The 19,608-nt window shown below is 50.8% G+C and overlaps 1 protein-coding gene across 2 annotated transcripts in view; it reads right to left on the reverse strand.

The window, feature by feature from the left end:
* Window positions 1-244: 244 nt before the first annotated feature.
* Window positions 245-19,608, reverse strand: part of LOC140134312 (cathelicidin-1-like) — a 35,746-nt gene continuing 16,382 nt past the window's right edge. The window contains exons 1-4 of one of the 2 annotated variants that reach the window (XM_072154908.1): window positions 8,378-8,660; window positions 6,565-6,666; window positions 2,532-2,612; window positions 245-624 (exon numbers count right to left, since the gene is read on the reverse strand). In XM_072154908.1, the coding sequence (XP_072011009.1) occupies window positions 421-624; window positions 2,532-2,612; window positions 6,565-6,666; window positions 8,378-8,626 (636 nt within the window). In that variant the 5' untranslated portion in view covers window positions 8,627-8,660 and the 3' untranslated portion in view covers window positions 245-420. Of the gene's footprint in view, window positions 625-2,531; window positions 2,613-6,564; window positions 6,667-8,377; window positions 8,661-19,608 lie in introns of those variants that run through there. The other variant, XM_072154909.1, reaches the window with a different exon arrangement.

Genomic DNA, 19,608 nt, shown 5'->3' on the forward strand with positions numbered 1-19,608 from the left:
TGATGAAAAATGTCCCTTTCCTCATCAGACTCTGACGTGATATGTAATATCATGTGATGTGCAATCAGAGGCTGCTGGAGCTAATAGCAAGTTTTCTATCTCACCCCAGGTGCTTTATCCCCCTCCGTACAGGTGAGTTCTGGTGTCATCACGTTGAGCGCTGGACTATAGTGAGAGGTTTCCCCCACAGCTATTTAGCCTTGGCACAGGCGGAGGATGCTGGGAGTAGTAGTAATTCACACATGAGGCTGAGCTGCTGCAGGAAATCTTTTGCTCCATCAAAAATGAACTTTATTCACCAACACAAAAATCCCCAAAATACAAAATAGTTAAATATTAGTTAAGTATAAGCATCGCCTGCAGCGCCCCCTGTGCGTCACATGACACCACTGCGCTCCAGGAGGGGGAGGTACCAGGACTTTATCGCCCGCTACTTGGTTTTGGATACAAAAAATCGAAGATACACTCGATGCAGGAGGACACGGAGTGGCTGGGCACGGCGTCCTTGCTGTCAAACTGCAGGAAATCGCTCTCCGCTTTCCTTCCGCCGCTTCTGAGGAGCTTGAAAACGTGAGGCGTCCTCCCTGTCCTCGGAATATCGTCTCCTCTCCGCACGGAGGTCTCCTGGTGCAACCGGACAAAGACATCATCAGCAAATGTACAGAGAGCTCAGACCGGAGATAATAAGGCAGTGACCGGAGATAATAAGGCAGTGACCAGAGATAATAAGGCAGTGACCGGAGACAATAAGGCAGTGACCGGAGATAATAAGGCAGTGACCGGAGATGATAAGGCAGTGACCGGAGATGATAAGGCAGTGACCTGAGATAATAAGGCAGTGACCGGAGATAATAAGATAATGACCTGAGATAATAAGGCAGTGACCTGAGATAATAAGACAGTGACCGGAGATAATAAGGCAGTGACCGGAGACAATAAGGCAGTGACCGGAGATAATAAGGCAGTGACCGGAGACAATAAGGCAGTGACCGGAGACAATAAGGCAGTGACCGGAGATAATAAGGCAGTGACCGGAAATAATAAGGCAGTGACTGGAGATAATAAGATAATGACCTGAGATAATAAGGCAGTGACCGGAGATAATAAGGCAGTGACCGGAGATAATAAGGCAGTGACCGGAGATAATAAGATAATGACCTGAGATAATAAGGCAGTGACCGGAAATAATAAGGCAGTGACCTGAGACAATAAGGCAGTGACCGGAGACAATAAGGCAGTGACCGGAGACAATAAGGCAGTGACCGGAGATAATAAGGCAGTGACCGGAGATAATAAGGCAGTGACTGGAGATAATAAGGCAGTGACCGGAGACAATAAGGCAGTGACCGGAGACAATAAGGCAGTGACCGGAGATAATAAGGCAGTGACCTGAGATGATAAGGCAGTGACCGGAGATAATAAGATAATGACCTGAGATAATAAGGCAGTGACCGGAGATAATAAGGCAGTGACCGGAGATAATAAGGCAGTGACCGGAGATAATAAGATAATGACCTGAGATAATAAGGCAGTGACCTGAGATAATAAGGCAGTGACCGGAAATAATAAGGCAGTGACCGGAGATAATAAGATAATGACCTGAGATAATAAGGCAGTGACCTGAGATAATAAGGCAGTGACCGGAGATAATAAGATAATGACCTGAGATGATAAGGCAGTGACTGGAGATAATAAGATAATGACCTGAGATAATAAGGCAGTGACCGGAAATAATAAGGCAGTGACCTGAGATAATAAGGCAGTGACCTGAGATAATAAGGCAGTGACCGGAGATGATAAGGCAGTGACCGGAGATGATAAGGCAGTGACCGGAGATGATAAGGCAGTGACCGGAGATGATAAGGCAGTGACCGGAGATAATAAGATAATGACCTGAGACAATAAGGCAGTGACCGGAGACAATAAGGCAGTGACCGGAGATAATAAGGCAGTGACCGGAGATAATAAGGCAGTGACCGGAGACAATAAGGCAGTGACCGGAGACAATAAGGCAGTGACCGGAGATGATAAGGCAGTGACCGGGGATAATAAGGCAGTGACCGGAGATGATAAGGCACTGACCGGGGATAATAAGGCAGTGACCGGAGATGATAAGGCAGTGACCGGAGATGATAAGGCAGTGACCGGAGATGATAAGGCAGTGACCGGAGATGATAAGGCAGTGACCGGGGATAATAAGGCAGTGACCGGAGATGATAAGGCAGTGACCGGAGATGATAAGGCAGTGACCGGAGATGATAAGGCAGTGACCGGAGATGATAAGGCAGTGACCGGGGATAATAAGGCAGTGACCGGAGATCTGCTTGGCCCAGGTCACTAGGGATGTGACAATACCAATAATGGGGGGGCAGTTGCAGCAGGGATCAGGCCGCGTATAATAGTCGTATTTCCTGCTGTGGATCGCTCAGGCGCCCGGCAGTGCCAACGCGATCATCAGGACGATATAGATGATCAAATTCTGCCATAGACTATAATGTGGAGAGCAGACGTCTGTATCCTGGAGATCTTACCGATCCGTCTACATCCTGACATGTGACCTCCAGACTCCTCCCCCTGGACTCCTGCGCGGCCGCGCTGCACCTCTTCACAACCTGCCAGACAACATGATGAGCATTCATCCAGTGATCGCTGCGTCTACAATCAGGGTCACAGTCACTTACCCCATCCTGTCACTTACCCCGTCCCGTCACTTACCCCGTCCTGTCACTTACCCCGTCCTGACACTTACCCCGTCCTGCCACTTACCCCATCCTGACACTTACCCCGTCCTGCCACTTACCCCATCCTGTCACTTACCCCATCCTGTCACTTACCCCGTCCTGTCACTTACCCCGTCCTGCCACTTACCCCATCCTGTCACTTACCCCGTCCTGCCACTTACCCCGTCCTGTCACTTACCCCGTCCTGTCACTTACCCCTGTCCTGTCACTTACCCCATCCTGTCACTTACCCCATCCTGTCACTTACCCCATCCTGTCACTTACCCCATCCTGTCACTTACCCCATCCTGTAACTTACCCTGTCCTGCCACTTACCCCGTCCTGTCACTTACCCCGTCCTGACACTTACCCCGTCCTGCCACTTACCCCGTCCTTTCACTTACCCCGTCCTGCCACTTACCCCGTCCTGCCACTTACCCCGTCCTGTCTCTTACCCCGTCCTGTGTCTTACCCCGTCCCGTCACTTACCCCGTCCTGTCACTTACCCGTCCCGTCACTTACCCCGTCCCGTCACTTACCCGTCCCGTCACTTACATCGTCCTGTCACTCACCTTGTCCTCTCACTTACCACGTCCCGTCACTTACCCGGTCCTGTCACTTACCCCGTCCTGCCACTTACCCCATCCTGACACTTACCCCGTCCTGTCACTTACCCCGTCCTTTCACTTACCCCGTCCTGACACTTACCCCGTCCTGCCACTTACCCCGTCCTGTCTCTTACCCCGTCCTGTGTCTTACCCCGTCCCGTCACTTACCCCGTCCCGTCACTTACCCCGTCCTGTCACTTACCCGTCCCGTCACTTACCCCGTCCCGTCACTTACCCGTCCCGTCACTTACCCCGTCCTGTCACTCACCTTGTCCTCTCACTTACCACGTCCCGTCACTTACCCGGTCCTGTCACTTACCCCGTCCCGTCACTTACCCCGTCCTGTCACTTACCCTGTCCTGTCACTTACCCCGTCCCGTCACTTACCCCGTCCTGTCACTCACCTTGTCCTCTCACTTACCACGTCCCGTCACTTACCCGGTCCTGTCACTTACCCCGTTCTGTGTCTTACCCTGTCCTGTCACTTACCCCGTCCCGTCACTTACTCCGTCCTGTGTCTTACCCCGTCCTGTGTCTTACCCTGTCCTGTCACTTACCCCGTCCTGTCACTTACCCCGTCCCGTCACTTACCCCGTCCCGTCACTTACCCCTGTCCTGTGTCTTACCCTGTCCTGTCACTTACCCCGTCCTGTCACTTACCCCGTCCTGTCACTTACCCCGTCCTGTGTCTTACCCTGTCCTGTCACTTACCCCGTCCTGTCACTTACCCCGTCCCGTCACTTACCCCGTCCTGTCACTCACCTTGTCCTCTCACTTACCACGTCCCGTCACTTACCCGGTCCTGTCACTTACCCCGTCCCGTCACTTACCCCGTCCTGTGTCTTACCCCGTCCTGTGTCTTACCCCGTCCTGTGTCTTACCCTGTCCTGTCACTTACCCCATCCCGTCACTTACCCCGTCCTGTCACTTACCCCGTCCCGTCACTTACCCCGTCCCGTCACTTACCCCGTCCTGTGTCTTACCCCGTCCTGTCACTTACCCCGTCCTGTGTCTTACCCCGTCCTGTCACTTACCCCATCCCGTCACTTACCCCGTCCCGTCACTTACCCCGTCCTGTCACTTACCCCGTCCTGTCACTTACCCCGTCCTGTGTCTTACCCCGTCCTGTGTCTTACCCTGTCCTGTCACTTACCCCATCCCGTCACTTACCCCATCCCGTCACTTACCCCGTCCTGTCACTTACCCCGTCCTGTGTCTTACCCCGTCCTGTCACTTACCCCTTCCTGTGTCTTACCCCGTCCTGTCACTTACCCCGTCCTGTCACTTACCCCGTTCTGTGTCTTACCCTGTCCTGTCACTTACCCCGTCCCGTCACTTACCCCGTCCTGTGTCTTACCCCGTCCTGTGTCTTACCCTGTCCTGTCACTTACCCCGTCCTGTCACTTACCCCGTCCCGTCACTTACCCCGTCCCGTCACTTACCCCTGTCCTGTGTCTTACCCTGTCCTGTCACTTACCCCGTCCTGTCACTTACCCCGTCCTGTCACTTACCCCGTCCTGTGTCTTACCCTGTCCTGTCACTTACCCCGTCCTGTCACTTACCCCGTCCTGTGTCTTACCCTGTCCTGTCACTTACCCCGTCCTGTCACTTACCCCGTCCTGTCACTTACCCCGTCCTGTCACTTACCCCGTCCTGTCACTTACCCCGTCCTGTGTCTTACCCCGTCCTGTGTCTTACCCCGTCCTGTCACTTACCCCGTCCCGTCACTTACCCCGTCCCGTCACTTACCCCGTCCTGTCACTTACCCCGTCCTGTGTCTTACCCTGTCCTGTCACTTACCCCGTCCTGTCACTTACCCCGTCCTGTCACTTACCCCGTCCTGTCACTTACCCCGTCCTGTCACTTACCCCGTCCTGTGTCTTACCCCGTCCTGTCACTTACCCCATCCCGTCACTTACCCCGTCCCGTCACTTACCCCGTCCTGTCACTTACCCCGTCCTGTCACTTACCCCGTCCTGTGTCTTACCCCGTCCTGTGTCTTACCCTGTCCTGTCACTTACCCCATCCCGTCACTTACCCCATCCCGTCACTTACCCCGTCCTGTCACTTACCCCGTCCTGTGTCTTACCCCGTCCTGTCACTTACCCCTTCCTGTGTCTTACCCCGTCCTGTCACTTACCCCGTCCTGTCACTTACCCCGTTCTGTGTCTTACCCTGTCCTGTCACTTACCCCGTCCCGTCACTTACCCCGTCCTGTGTCTTACCCCGTCCTGTGTCTTACCCTGTCCTGTCACTTACCCCGTCCTGTCACTTACCCCGTCCCGTCACTTACCCCTGTCCTGTGTCTTACCCTGTCCTGTCACTTACCCCGTCCTGTCACTTACCCCGTCCTGTCACTTACCCCGTCCTGTGTCTTACCCTGTCCTGTCACTTACCCCGTCCTGTCACTTACCCCGTCCTGTGTCTTACCCTGTCCTGTCACTTACCCCGTCCTGTCACTTACCCCGTCCTGTCACTTACCCCGTCCTGTCACTTACCCCGTCCTGTGTCTTACCCCGTCCTGTGTCTTACCCCGTCCTGTCACTTACCCCGTCCCGTCACTTACCCCGTCCCGTCACTTACCCCGTCCTGTCACTTACCCCGTCCTGTGTCTTACCCTGTCCTGTCACTTACCCCGTCCTGTCACTTACCCCGTCCTGTCACTTACCCCGTCCTGTGTCTTACCCTGTCCTGTCACTTACCCCGTCCTGTCACTTACCCCGTCCTGTGTCTTACCCTGTCCTGTCACTTACCCCGTCCTGTCACTTACCCCGTCCTGTCACTTACCCCGTCCTGTCACTTACCCCGTCCTGTCACTTACCCCGTCCTGTCACTTACCCCGTCCTGTGTCTTACCCTGTCCTGTCACTTACCCCGTCCCGTCACTTACCCCGTCCTGTCACTTACCCCGTCCTGTGTCTTACCCTGTCCTGTCACTTACCCCGTCCTGTCACTTACCCCGTCCTGTCACTTACCCCGTCCTGTCACTTACCCCGTCACTTACCCCGTCCTGCGTCTTACCCCGTCCCGTCACTTACCCCGTCCCGTAACTCACCCCGTCCCGTCACTTACCCCGTCCTGTCACTTACCCCGTCCTGTCACTTACCCTGTCCCGTCACTTACCCCGTCCCGTCACTTACCCCGTCCCGTCACTTACCCCGTCCTGTGTCTTACCCCGTCACTTACCCCGTCCCGCATCTTACCCCGTCCCGCCACTTACCCCGTCCCGTCACTTACCCCGTCCTCCTTAAAGGGGCAGTCTCCATGGTTCTGGGCTGAGCTCCGGCAGATCGTCTCCTTGATGAGAAACGTTACATTCTCTGCATCATGTGACTTGTCCTGGGAAAAGACACAGAATTATCCTTGTGTCCCCCTTCAGGTGTTGGGGTCACACGGGTCCTGGGGGTCGTGGTATTAGGGCTCCTCACCCCCCTGTGACCTGCGGATAACGGGGACGCACCTGCCCCTCCCATGTGACCTCGGAGCCGCACCCAGAGCTCTCCGCAGGAACGCGTCTCCGGTGTCACCGCCGGATCTACAGAAATCCCAGAAGACGCAGGAAACTCTCTAAACCTCCCCCCAGGGTCAGGATCTCTGCTTGTGGTCAGTGAATAGAACTATGCATCCACAGCAAGCAGAGGTCTTATAATGGCCGTGTACAATGGGGTGTGAGGTCTCTTTTAGGTCCCCAGCGGTTATCACAGGGTGGGGGGTGACATAAATGGGAGCCCTCGATCTCTTCTTAAAGGGGCGTTAGGGCCACTTCCCATTTACATTCAGATTTCAGTTTATAAACTATGATACTAATAACGCATCCGTTTTTCCCATTGATTTGATTGCTATGGCGTCCGCCAGTGTCCGTTTTTACCTCTTCCATTGGACCTTCTGTTATCTGCCTACAAAATAATGACAAATGGAAACATGCACTTCCCTCTACTACAGCCCATTGTAGCACAGAATATACCACAAATATCATACAAAATGAACAAAACTTTATCTAATCAACATCAGGACCCCCAAGAAGCAAATGCACAAGACGAGGGCATTATACACAATAACCGCAGGAGACGCGGGAAACCAGAAATTCTATCATATGGTTCCAATAAGAGCCAGGACCCCCCTGACCTGCTGTCTATAGGAACCTGTCAGCAGCAGGGTATGATAGGATGCCTGTCAGCAGCAGGGTATGATGGGATGCCTGTCAGCAGCAGGGTATGATGGGATGCCTGTCAGCAGCAGGGTATGATAGGATGCCTGTTAGCAGCAGGGTATGATGGGATACCTGTCAGCAGCAGGGTATGATGGGATACCTGTCAGCAGCAGGGTGTGATGGGATGCCTGCAAGGTACGATGGGATGCAGGTCAGCAGCAGGGTACGATGGGATGCCTGTCAGCAGCAGGGTATGATGGGATGCCTGTCAGCAGCAGGGTATGATGGGATACCTGTCAGCAGCAGGGTATGATGGTATACCTGTCAGCAACAGGGTATGGTGGGACACCTGTCAGCAGCAGGGTATGATGGGATGCCTGAGTTGGCAGGTATCTAAGCAAAGGCTGTCCTCAGTCGGCAGGTATCTAAGCCAGGTCTGTCCTCAGTGGGCAGGTATCTAAGCCAGGACTGTCCTCAGCAGAGATGTAACCCTGGTCTTTCCTTAGCTGTATCTAAGCCCTCTATCTTCTCTCCCGTTTTGTGTACGCAGCCCTCGGCTTTATCTATGTAGTGATTGCACAACCCCCTGAGACGCGTCATGTGACCAGTTCTCGATGATTTCGAGAGTTTTCAGGAAATTCAGGAAGAAAGTGACAAGAGGAAATCCTGACTTATCTGCACGATGCTCACACTGCTGCGCTCTGTGCACCCAGCACCCAGGACCAGAAAATCTCTCAACAGGACAGGGCAAGGGCCAGAGCAGCTACAATCCTGGAATGTACCACAGTCCTGCTGCTACTAACAGCACACGCAGGGCTGATCACACAGGTGCAGTCAGCGGAGGTGCTAACCTACAAACAGACAAGCATCGGAGTGCTAAAGTCCAGGATGTGTCCTCACCTGCGGCCAACATTGTAGAGCAATCGTGATGGACAAGAACAAGACCCCAAGGTGGAGGCAGGAGACGCGGGACCTTCCAGAGATGATGAAAGGTTCCTCAGATGTTGGGACTTGATAGGGACTTTTGTACTTAAAAATAAAGCACCTCAAATATACGAGGAACGGATCTTCTGGAGATGAGGCACACAAGTCCCGGCTGTAGAGTTTGTGGTCTTGATGTCCATTACTGTTCCACCAGGAGGACCTCATGAGGTCCCGTCTGTCCTGTGAGTCACTAATCTCAGGGTAAACATTGCGGTGGAGCCGGATTACCGTCTGTTTATTTGGACGTTACGTAACGTTTGGAGGATTGTCGAGTGTTGGCTCAGTGCCTGCATCCTGATGACCTCGTATAAAAGACGTTTATTTCAGATCCTTATGATAAGAAATGTCCTAAAACTCCAGGAGGTGAGGGGTGAACCAGGAAAGATCAAAGGTGGAGGACATCATTAGTGCACATCACCGGTACCACCACTACTGACACCAGAGCCATCCCCACCACTAACATCAACTGTAATCTAACCAATACCACCAGGACCACAATCAACTCCATGACCAACATTACCACAATCAACCCCATGACCACCAGGACCACAATCAACTCCATGACCAACATTACCACAATCAACCCCATGACCACCAGGACCACAATCAACTCCACGACCACCAGTACCACAATCAACTCCATGACCACAAGGACCACAATCAACTCCATGACCAACAGGACCACAATCAACTCCATGACCACCAGGACCAAAATCAACTCCATGACCACCAGGACCACAATCAACTCCATGACCACCAGGACCACAATCAACCTCAACACCACCATGATCACTACAACAACAATCAACTCTGCAAGCATCAAGATCACCATGACCCCACCATGCCCACAATCAACTCCATGACCACAATCAACCTCAACACCACCATGATCAGTACGACCACAATCAACTCCATGACCACAATAAACTCCATGACCACCAGGACCACAATCAACTCCATGACCACCATGATTACTAGGAACAGGATCAACTCCATGACCACCATGCCAACAATCAACTCCACGATCGCCATGATCACTACGAGCATATGAGGACATTCAACTCCACAACCTCCATGATCACTACGATGATTGAACAATGTTGCTGGTGATGGAGGAGATGATGGGACAATGTTGCTGGTGATGGAGCTGATGATGGGACAATGTTGCTGGTGATGGAGGTGATGATGGGACAATGTTGCTGGTGATGGAGCTGATGATGGGACAATGTTGCTGGTGATGGAGGTGATGATGGGACAATGTTGCTGGTGATGGAGGTGATGATGGGACAATGTTGCTGGTGATGGAGGGGATGATGGGACAATGTTGCTGGTGATGGAGGAGATGATGGGACAATGTTGCTGGTGATGGAGCTGATGATGGGACAATGTTGCTGGTGATGGAGGTGATGATGGGACAATGTTGCTGGTGATGGAGCTGATGATGGGACAATGTTGCTGGTGATGGAGGTGATGATGGGACAATGTTGCTGGTGATGGAGGTGATGATGGGACAATGTTGCTGGTGATGGAGATGATGATGGGACAATGTTGCTGGTGATGGAGGTGATGATGGGACAATGTTGCTGGTGATGGAGGTGATGATGGGACAATGTTGCTGGTGATGGAGGAGATGATGGGACAATGTTACTGGTGATGGAGGTGATGATGGAACAATGTTGCCGGTGATGGAGGTGATGATGGGACAATGTTGCTGGTGATGGAGGTGATGATGGGACAATGTTGCTGGTGATGGAGGTGATGATGGGACAATGTTACTGGCGATGGAGGTGATGATGGGACAATGTTGCTGGTGATGGAGGAGATGATGGGACAATGTTGCTGGTGATGGAGGAGATGATGGGACAATGTTGCTGGTGATGGAGGTGATGATGGGACAATGTTACTGGTGATGGAGGTGATGATGGGACAATGTTGCTGGTGATGGAGGAGATGATGGGACAATGTTGCTGGTGATGGAGGAGATGATGGGACAATGTTGCTGGTGATGGAGGTGATGATGGGACAATGTTACTGGTGATGGAGCTGATGATGGGACAATGTTGCTGGTGATGAAGGTGATGATGGGACAATGTTGCTGGTGATGGAGTTGATGATGGGACAGTGTTGCTGGTGATGGAGGAGATGATGGGACAATGTTGCTGGTGATGGAGGTGATGATGGGACAATGTTGCTGGCGATTCAGGTGATGATGGGACAATGTTGCTGGTGATGGAGGAGATGATGGGACAATGTTGCTGGTGATGGAGGAGATGATGGGACAATGTTGCTGGCGATGGAGGTGATGATGAGACAATGTTGCTGGTGATGGAGGAGATGATGGGACAATGTTGCTGGTGATGGAGGAGATGATGGGACAATGTTGCTGGTGATGGAGGAGATGATGGGACAATGTTACTGGTGATGGAGGAGATGATGGGACAATGTTACTGGTGATGGAGGAGATGATGTGACAATGTTGCTGGTGATGGAGCTGATGATGGGACAATGTTACTGGTGATGGAGGAGATGATGGGACAATGTTACTGGTGATGGAGGAGATGATGGGACAATGTTACTGGTGATGGAGGAGATGATGGGACAATGTTGCTGGTGATGGAGGTGATGATGAGACAATGTTGCTGGTGATGGAGGAGATGATGGGACAATGTTGTTGGTGATGGAGGTGATGATGGGACAATGTTGCTGGTGATGGAGGTGATTATGGGACAATGTTGCTGGTGATGGAGGAGATGATGGGACAATGTTGTTGGTGATGGAGGTGATGATGGGACAATGTTGCTGGTGATGGAGGAGATGATGGGACAATGTTGCTGGTGATGGAGGAGATGATGGGACAATGTTACTGGTGATGGAGGTGATGATGGGACAATGTTACTGGTGATGGAGCTGATGATGGGACAATGTTGCTGGTGATGGAGGAGATGATGGGACAATGTTGCTGGTGATGGAGGAGATGATGGGACAATGTTGCTGGTGATGGAGGTGATGATGGGACAATGTTGCTGGTGATGGAGGTGATAATGGGACAATGTTGCTGGTGATGGGAGGTGATGATGGGACAATGTTGCTGGTGATGGAGGAGATGATGGGACAATGTTGTTGGTGATAGAGGTGATGATGGGACAATGTTGCTGGTGATGGAGGTGATTATGGGACAGTGTTGCTGGTGATGGAGGAGATGATGGGACAATCTTGCTGGTGATGGAGGAGATGATGGGACAATGTTGCTGGTGATGGAGGTGATGATGGGACAATGTTGCTGGTGATGGAGGAGATGATGGGACAATGTTGCTGGTGATGGAAGAGATGATGGGACAATGTTGCTGGTGATGGAGGAGATGATTGGACAATGTGACTGGTGATGGAGGAGATGATGGGACAATGTTGCTGGTGATGAAGGAGATGATGGGACAATGTTGCTGGTGATGGAAGTGATGATGGGACAATGTTGCTGGTGATGGAGGTGATGATGGGACAATGTTACTGGTGATGGAGGTGATGATGGGACAATGTTGCTGGTGATGGAGGAGATGATTGGACAATATGACTGGTGATGGAGGAGATGATGGGACAATGTTGCTGGTGATGAAGGAGATGATGGGACAACGTTGCTGGTGATGGAAGTGATGATGGGACAATGTTGCTGGTGAAGGAGGTGATGATGGGACAATGTTACTGGTGATGGAGGTGATGATGAGACAATGTTGCTGGTGATGGAGGAGATGATGGGGCAATGTTGCTGGTGATGGGGGAGATGATGGGACAATGTTGCTGGTGATGGAGGTGATGATGGGACAATGTTGCTGGTGATGGAGGAGATGATGGGACAATGTTGCTGGTGATGGAGGTGATGATGGGACAATGTTGCTGGCGATGGAGGTGATGATGAGACAATGTTGCTGGTGATGGAGGAGATGATGGGGCAATGTTGCTGGTGATGGACGAGATGATGGGACAATGTTGCTGGTGATGGAGGAGATGATGGGACAATGTTACTGGTGATGGAGGAGATGATGGGACAATGTTGCTGGTGATGGAAGTGATGATGGGACAATGTTGCTGGTGATGGAGGAGATGATGGGACAATGTTGCTGGTGAATGAGGAGATGATGGGACAATGTTGCTGGTGAATGAGGAGATGATGGGACAATGTTGCTGGTGATGGATGTGATGATGGGACAATGTTGCTGGTGATGAAGGTGATGATGGGACAATGTTGCTGGTGATGGAGGTGATGATGGGACAATGTTGCTGGTGATGAAGGTGATGATGGGACAATGTTGCTGGTGATGAAGGTGATGATGGGACAATGTTACTGGTGATGGAGGAGATGATGGGACAATGTTGCTGGTGATGGAGGTGATGATGGGACAATGTTGCTGGTGATGGAGGTGATGATGGGACAATGTTGCTGGTGATGAAGGTGATGATGGGACAATGTTGCTGGTGATGAAGGTGATGATGGGACAATGTTGCTGGTGATGGAGGAGATGATGGGACAATGTTGCTGGTGATGGAGGAGATGATGGGACAATGTTGCTGGTGATGGAGGAGATGATGGGACAATGTTACTGGTGATGGAGGTGATGATGGGACAATGTTGCTGGTGATGGAAGTGATGATGGGACAATGTTGCTGGTGATGGAGCTGATGATGGGACAATGTTGCTGGTCCTGGAGGTGATGATGGGACAATGTTACTGGTGATGGAGGTGATGATGGGACAATGTTGCTGGTGATGGAGGTGATGATGGGACAATGTTGCTGGTGATGGAGGAGATGATGGGACAATGTTGCTGGTGATGGAGATGATGATGGGACAATGTTGCTGGTCCTGGAGGTGATGATGGGACAATGTTACTGGTGATGGAGGTGATGATGGGACAATGTTGCTGGTGATGGAGGAGATGATGGGACAATGTTGCTGGTGATGGAGGTGATGATGGGACAATGTTACTGGTGATGGAGATGATGATAGGACAATGTTGCTGGTCCTGGAGGTGATGATGGGACAATGTTACTGGTGATGGAGGAGATGATGGGACAATGTTGCTGGTGATGGAGGAGATGATGGGACAATGTTGCTGGTGATGGAGGAGATGATGGGACAATGTTGCTGGTGATGGAAGTGATGATGGGACAATGTTGCTGGTGATGGAGCTGATGATGGGACAATGTTGCTGGTCCTGGAGGTGATGATGGGACAATGTTACTGGTGATGGAGGTGATGATGGGACAATGTTGCTGGTGATGGAGGAGATGATGGGACAATGTTACTGGTGATGGAGCTGATGATGGGACAATGTTGCTGGTGATGGAAGTGATGATGGGACAATGTTGCTGGTGATGGAGGTGATGATGGGACAATGTTGCTGGTGATGAAGGTGATGATGGGACAATGTTGCTGGTGATGAAGGTGATGATGGGACAATGTTGCTGGTGATGGAGGAGATGATGGGACAATGTTGCTGGTGATGGAGGAGATGATGGGACAATGTTGCTGGTGATGGAGGAGATGATGGGACAATGTTGCTGGTGATGGAGGTGATGATGGGACAATGTTGCTGGTGATGGAGGAGATGATGGGACAATGTTGCTGGTGATGGAGGAGATGATGGGACAATGTTGCTGGTGATGGAGGTGATGATGGGACAATGTTACTGGTGATGGAGCTGATGATGGGACAATGTTGCTGGTGATGAAGGTGATGATGGGACAATGTTGCTGGTGATGGAGTTGATGATGGGACAGTGTTGCTGGTGATGGAGGAGATGATGGGACAATGTTGCTGGTGATGGAGGTGATGATGGGACAATGTTGCTGGCGATTCAGGTGATGATGGGACAATGTTGCTGGTGATGGAGGAGATGATGGGACAATGTTGCTGGTGATGGAGGAGATGATGGGACAATGTTGCTGGCGATGGAGGTGATGATGAGACAATGTTGCTGGTGATGGAGGAGATGATGGGACAATGTTGCTGGTGATGGAGGAGATGATGGGACAATGTTGCTGGTGATGGAGGAGATGATGGGACAATGTTACTGGTGATGGAGGAGATGATGGGACAATGTTACTGGTGATGGAGGAGATGATGTGACAATGTTGCTGGTGATGGAGCTGATGATGGGACAATGTTACTGGTGATGGAGGAGATGATGGGACAATGTTACTGGTGATGGAGGAGATGATGGGACAATGTTACTGGTGATGGAGGAGATGATGGGACAATGTTGCTGGTGATGGAGGTGATGATGAGACAATGTTGCTGGTGATGGAGGAGATGATGGGACAATGTTGTTGGTGATGGAGGTGATGATGGGACAATGTTGCTGGTGATGGAGGTGATTATGGGACAATGTTGCTGGTGATGGAGGAGATGATGGGACAATGTTGTTGGTGATGGAGGTGATGATGGGACAATGTTGCTGGTGATGGAGGAGATGATGGGACAATGTTGCTGGTGATGGAGGAGATGATGGGACAATGTTACTGGTGATGGAGGTGATGATGGGACAATGTTACTGGTGATGGAGCTGATGATGGGACAATGTTGCTGGTGATGGAGGAGATGATGGGACAATGTTGCTGGTGATGGAGGAGATGATGGGACAATGTTGCTGGTGATGGAGGTGATGATGGGACAATGTTGCTGGTGATGGAGGTGATAATGGGACAATGTTGCTGGTGATGGGAGGTGATGATGGGACAATGTTGCTGGTGATGGAGGAGATGATGGGACAATGTTGTTGGTGATAGAGGTGATGATGGGACAATGTTGCTGGTGATGGAGGTGATTATGGGACAGTGTTGCTGGTGATGGAGGAGATGATGGGACAATCTTGCTGGTGATGGAGGAGATGATGGGACAATGTTGCTGGTGATGGAGGTGATGATGGGACAATGTTGCTGGTGATGGAGGAGATGATGGGACAATGTTGCTGGTGATGGAAGAGATGATGGGACAATGTTGCTGGTGATGGAGGAGATGATTGGACAATGTGACTGGTGATGGAGGAGATGATGGGACAATGTTGCTGGTGATGAAGGAGATGATGGGACAATGTTGCTGGTGATGGAAGTGATGATGGGACAATGTTGCTGGTGATGGAGGTGATGATGGGACAATGTTACTGGTGATGGAGGTGATGATGGGACAATGTTGCTGGTGATGGAGGAGATGATTGGACAATATGACTGGTGATGGAGGAGATGATGGGACAATGTTGCTGGTGATGAAGGAGATGATGGGACAACGTTGCTGGTGATGGAAGTGATGATGGGACAATGTTGCTGGTGAAGGAGGTGATGATGGGACAATGTTACTGGTGATGGAGGTGATGATGAGACAATGTTGCTGGTGATGGAGGAGATGATGGGGCAATGTTGCTGGTGATGGGGGAGATGATGGGACAATGTTGCTGGTGATGGAGGTGATGATGGGACAATGTTGCTGGTGATGGAGGAGATGATGGGACAATGTTGCTGGTGATGGAGGTGATGATGGGACAATGTTGCTGGCGATGGAGGTGATGATGAGACAATGTTGCTGGTGATGGAGGAGATGATGGGGCAATGTTGCTGGTGATGGACGAGATGATGGGACAATGTTGCTGGTGATGGAGGAGATGATGGGACAATGTTACTGGTGATGGAGGAGATGATGGGACAATGTTGCTGGTGATGGAAGTGATGATGGGACAATGTTGCTGGTGATGGAGGAGATGATGGGACAATGTTGCTGGTGAATGAGGAGATGATGGGACAATGTTGCTGGTGAATGAGGAGATGATGGGACAATGTTGCTGGTGATGGATGTGATGATGGGACAATGTTGCTGGTGATGAAGGTGATGATGGGACAATGTTGCTGGTGATGGAGGTGATGATGGGACAATGTTGCTGGTGATGAAGGTGATGATGGGACAATGTTGCTGGTGATGAAGGTGATGATGGGACAATGTTACTGGTGATGGAGGAGATGATGGGACAATGTTGCTGGTGATGGAGGTGATGATGGGACAATGTTGCTGGTGATGGAGGTGATGATGGGACAATGTTGCTGGTGATGAAGGTGATGATGGGACAATGTTGCTGGTGATGAAGGTGATGATGGGACAATGTTGCTGGTGATGGAGGAGATGATGGGACAATGTTGCTGGTGATGGAGGAGATGATGGGACAATGTTGCTGGTGATGGAGGAGATGATGGGACAATGTTACTGGTGATGGAGGTGATGATGGGACAATGTTGCTGGTGATGGAAGTGATGATGGGACAATGTTGCTGGTGATGGAGCTGATGATGGGACAATGTTGCTGGTCCTGGAGGTGATGATGGGACAATGTTACTGGTGATGGAGGTGATGATGGGACAATGTTGCTGGTGATGGAGGTGATGATGGGACAATGTTGCTGGTGATGGAGGAGATGATGGGACAATGTTGCTGGTGATGGAGATGATGATGGGACAATGTTGCTGGTCCTGGAGGTGATGATGGGACAATGTTACTGGTGATGGAGGTGATGATGGGACAATGTTGCTGGTGATGGAGGAGATGATGGGACAATGTTGCTGGTGATGGAGGTGATGATGGGACAATGTTACTGGTGATGGAGATGATGATAGGACAATGTTGCTGGTCCTGGAGGTGATGATGGGACAATGTTACTGGTGATGGAGGAGATGATGGGACAATGTTGCTGGTGATGGAGGAGATGATGGGACAATGTTGCTGGTGATGGAGGAGATGATGGGACAATGTTGCTGGTGATGGAAGTGATGATGGGACAATGTTGCTGGTGATGGAGCTGATGATGGGACAATGTTGCTGGTCCTGGAGGTGATGATGGGACAATGTTACTGGTGATGGAGGTGATGATGGGACAATGTTGCTGGTGATGGAGGAGATGATGGGACAATGTTACTGGTGATGGAGCTGATGATGGGACAATGTTGCTGGTGATGGAAGTGATGATGGGACAATGTTGCTGGTGATGGAGGTGATGATGGGACAATGTTGCTGGTGATGAAGGTGATGATGGGACAATGTTGCTGGTGATGAAGGTGATGATGGGACAATGTTGCTGGTGATGGAGGAGATGATGGGACAATGTTGCTGGTGATGGAGGAGATGATGGGACAATGTTGCTGGTGATGGAGGAGATGATGGGACAATGTTGCTGGTGATGGAAGTGATGATGGGACAATGTTGCTGGTCCTGGAGGTGATGATGGGACAATGTTACTGGTGATGGAGGAGATGATGGGACAATGTTGCTGGTGATGGAGGTGATGATGGGACAATGTTGCTGGTGATGGAGGAGATGATGGGACAATGTTGCTGGTGATGGAGATGATGATGGGACAATGTTGCTGGTGATGGAAGTGATGATGGGACAATGTTGCTGGTGATGGAGGTGATGATGGGACAATGTTGCTGGTGATGGAGGTGATGATGGGACAATGTTGCTGGTGATGGAGGTGATGATGGGACAATGTTGCTGGTGATGGAGGTGATGATGGGACAATGTTGCTGGTGATGGAGGAGATGATGGGACAATGTTGCTGGTGATGGAGATGATGATGGGACAATGTTGCTGGTCCTGGAGGTGATGATGGGACAATGTTACTGGTGATGGAGGTGATGATGGGACAATGTTGCTGGTGAAGGAGGTGATGATGGGACAATGTTGCTGGTGATGGAGGTGATGATGGGACAATGTTGCTGGTGATGGAGGAGATGATGGGACAATGTTGCTGGTGATGGAGGAGATGATGGGACAATGTTGCTGGTGATGGAGATGATGTGGAGTATTATTCATCTCCATTGTGTCTATGACTGGAGCATGTCACATGGTTCATGATGAGATTGTGAAACCTCCATTGATGTCACTGCAGGACGATGATTCATCTGATCTATTCTCAGCCGATGTTTATATAGAAATGTTCTCCGTGATTAATGAAATTCTGTGACATTTAATCATCGTCACAATTTACAGAATTCATATTGTGTGAGGACACAAATGGAGAAGCTACAGTCCTGCTGCTACTAACACCATGCATAGAGGTCTGATTACACATGTCTCCAGGGACAGTACATAACACTGGCTGCAGAGAGCACAGAGCACAGCAGTGTGAAGTCTGATTACACATCTCTCCAGGGACAATACATAACACTGGCTGCAGAGAGCACAGAGCACAGCAGTGTGAGGTATGATTACACATCTCTCCAGGGACAATACATAACACTGGCTGCAGAGAGCACAGAGCACAGCAGTGTGAAGTCTGATTACACATCTCTCCAGGGACAATACATAACACTGGCTGCAGAGAGTACAGAGCACAGCAGTGTGAGGTCTGATTACACATCTCTCCAGGGACAATACATAACACTGGCTGCAGAGAGCACAGAGCACAGCAGTGTGAGGTCTGATTACACATCTCTCCAGGGACAATACATAACACTAGCTGCAGAGAGTACAGAGCACAGCAGTGTGAGGTCTGATTACACATCTCTCCAGGGACAATACATAACACTGGCTGCAGAGAGCACAGAGCACAGCAGTGTGAGGTATGATTACACATCTCTCCAGGGACAATACATAACACTGACTGCAGAGAGCACAGAGCACAGCAGTGTGAGGTATGATTACACATCTCTCCAGGGACAATACATAACACTGGCTGCAGAGAGCACAGAGCACAGCAGTGTGAGGTATGATTACACATCTCTCCAGGGACAATACATAACACTGGCTGCAGAGAGCACAGAGCACAGCAGTGTGAGGTATGATTACACATCTCTCCAGGGACAATACATAACACTGACTGCAGAGACCACAGAGCACAGCAGTGTGAGGTCTGATTACACATCTCTCCAGGGACAATACATGACACTGGCTGCAGAGAGCACATAGCACAGCAGTGTGAGGTATGATTACACATCTCTCCAGGGACAATACATAACACTGACTGCAGAGAGCACAGAGCACAGCAGTGTGAGGTATGATTACACATATCTCCAGGGACAATACATAACACTGGCTGCAGAGAGCACAGAGCACAGCAGTGTGAGGTATGATTACACATCTCTCCAGGGACAATACATAACACTGACTGCAGAGAGC

Source organism: Engystomops pustulosus, chromosome 5, assembly GCF_040894005.1.
Source record: "Engystomops pustulosus chromosome 5, aEngPut4.maternal, whole genome shotgun sequence".
NCBI lineage: Eukaryota > Metazoa > Chordata > Amphibia > Anura > Leptodactylidae > Engystomops > Engystomops pustulosus.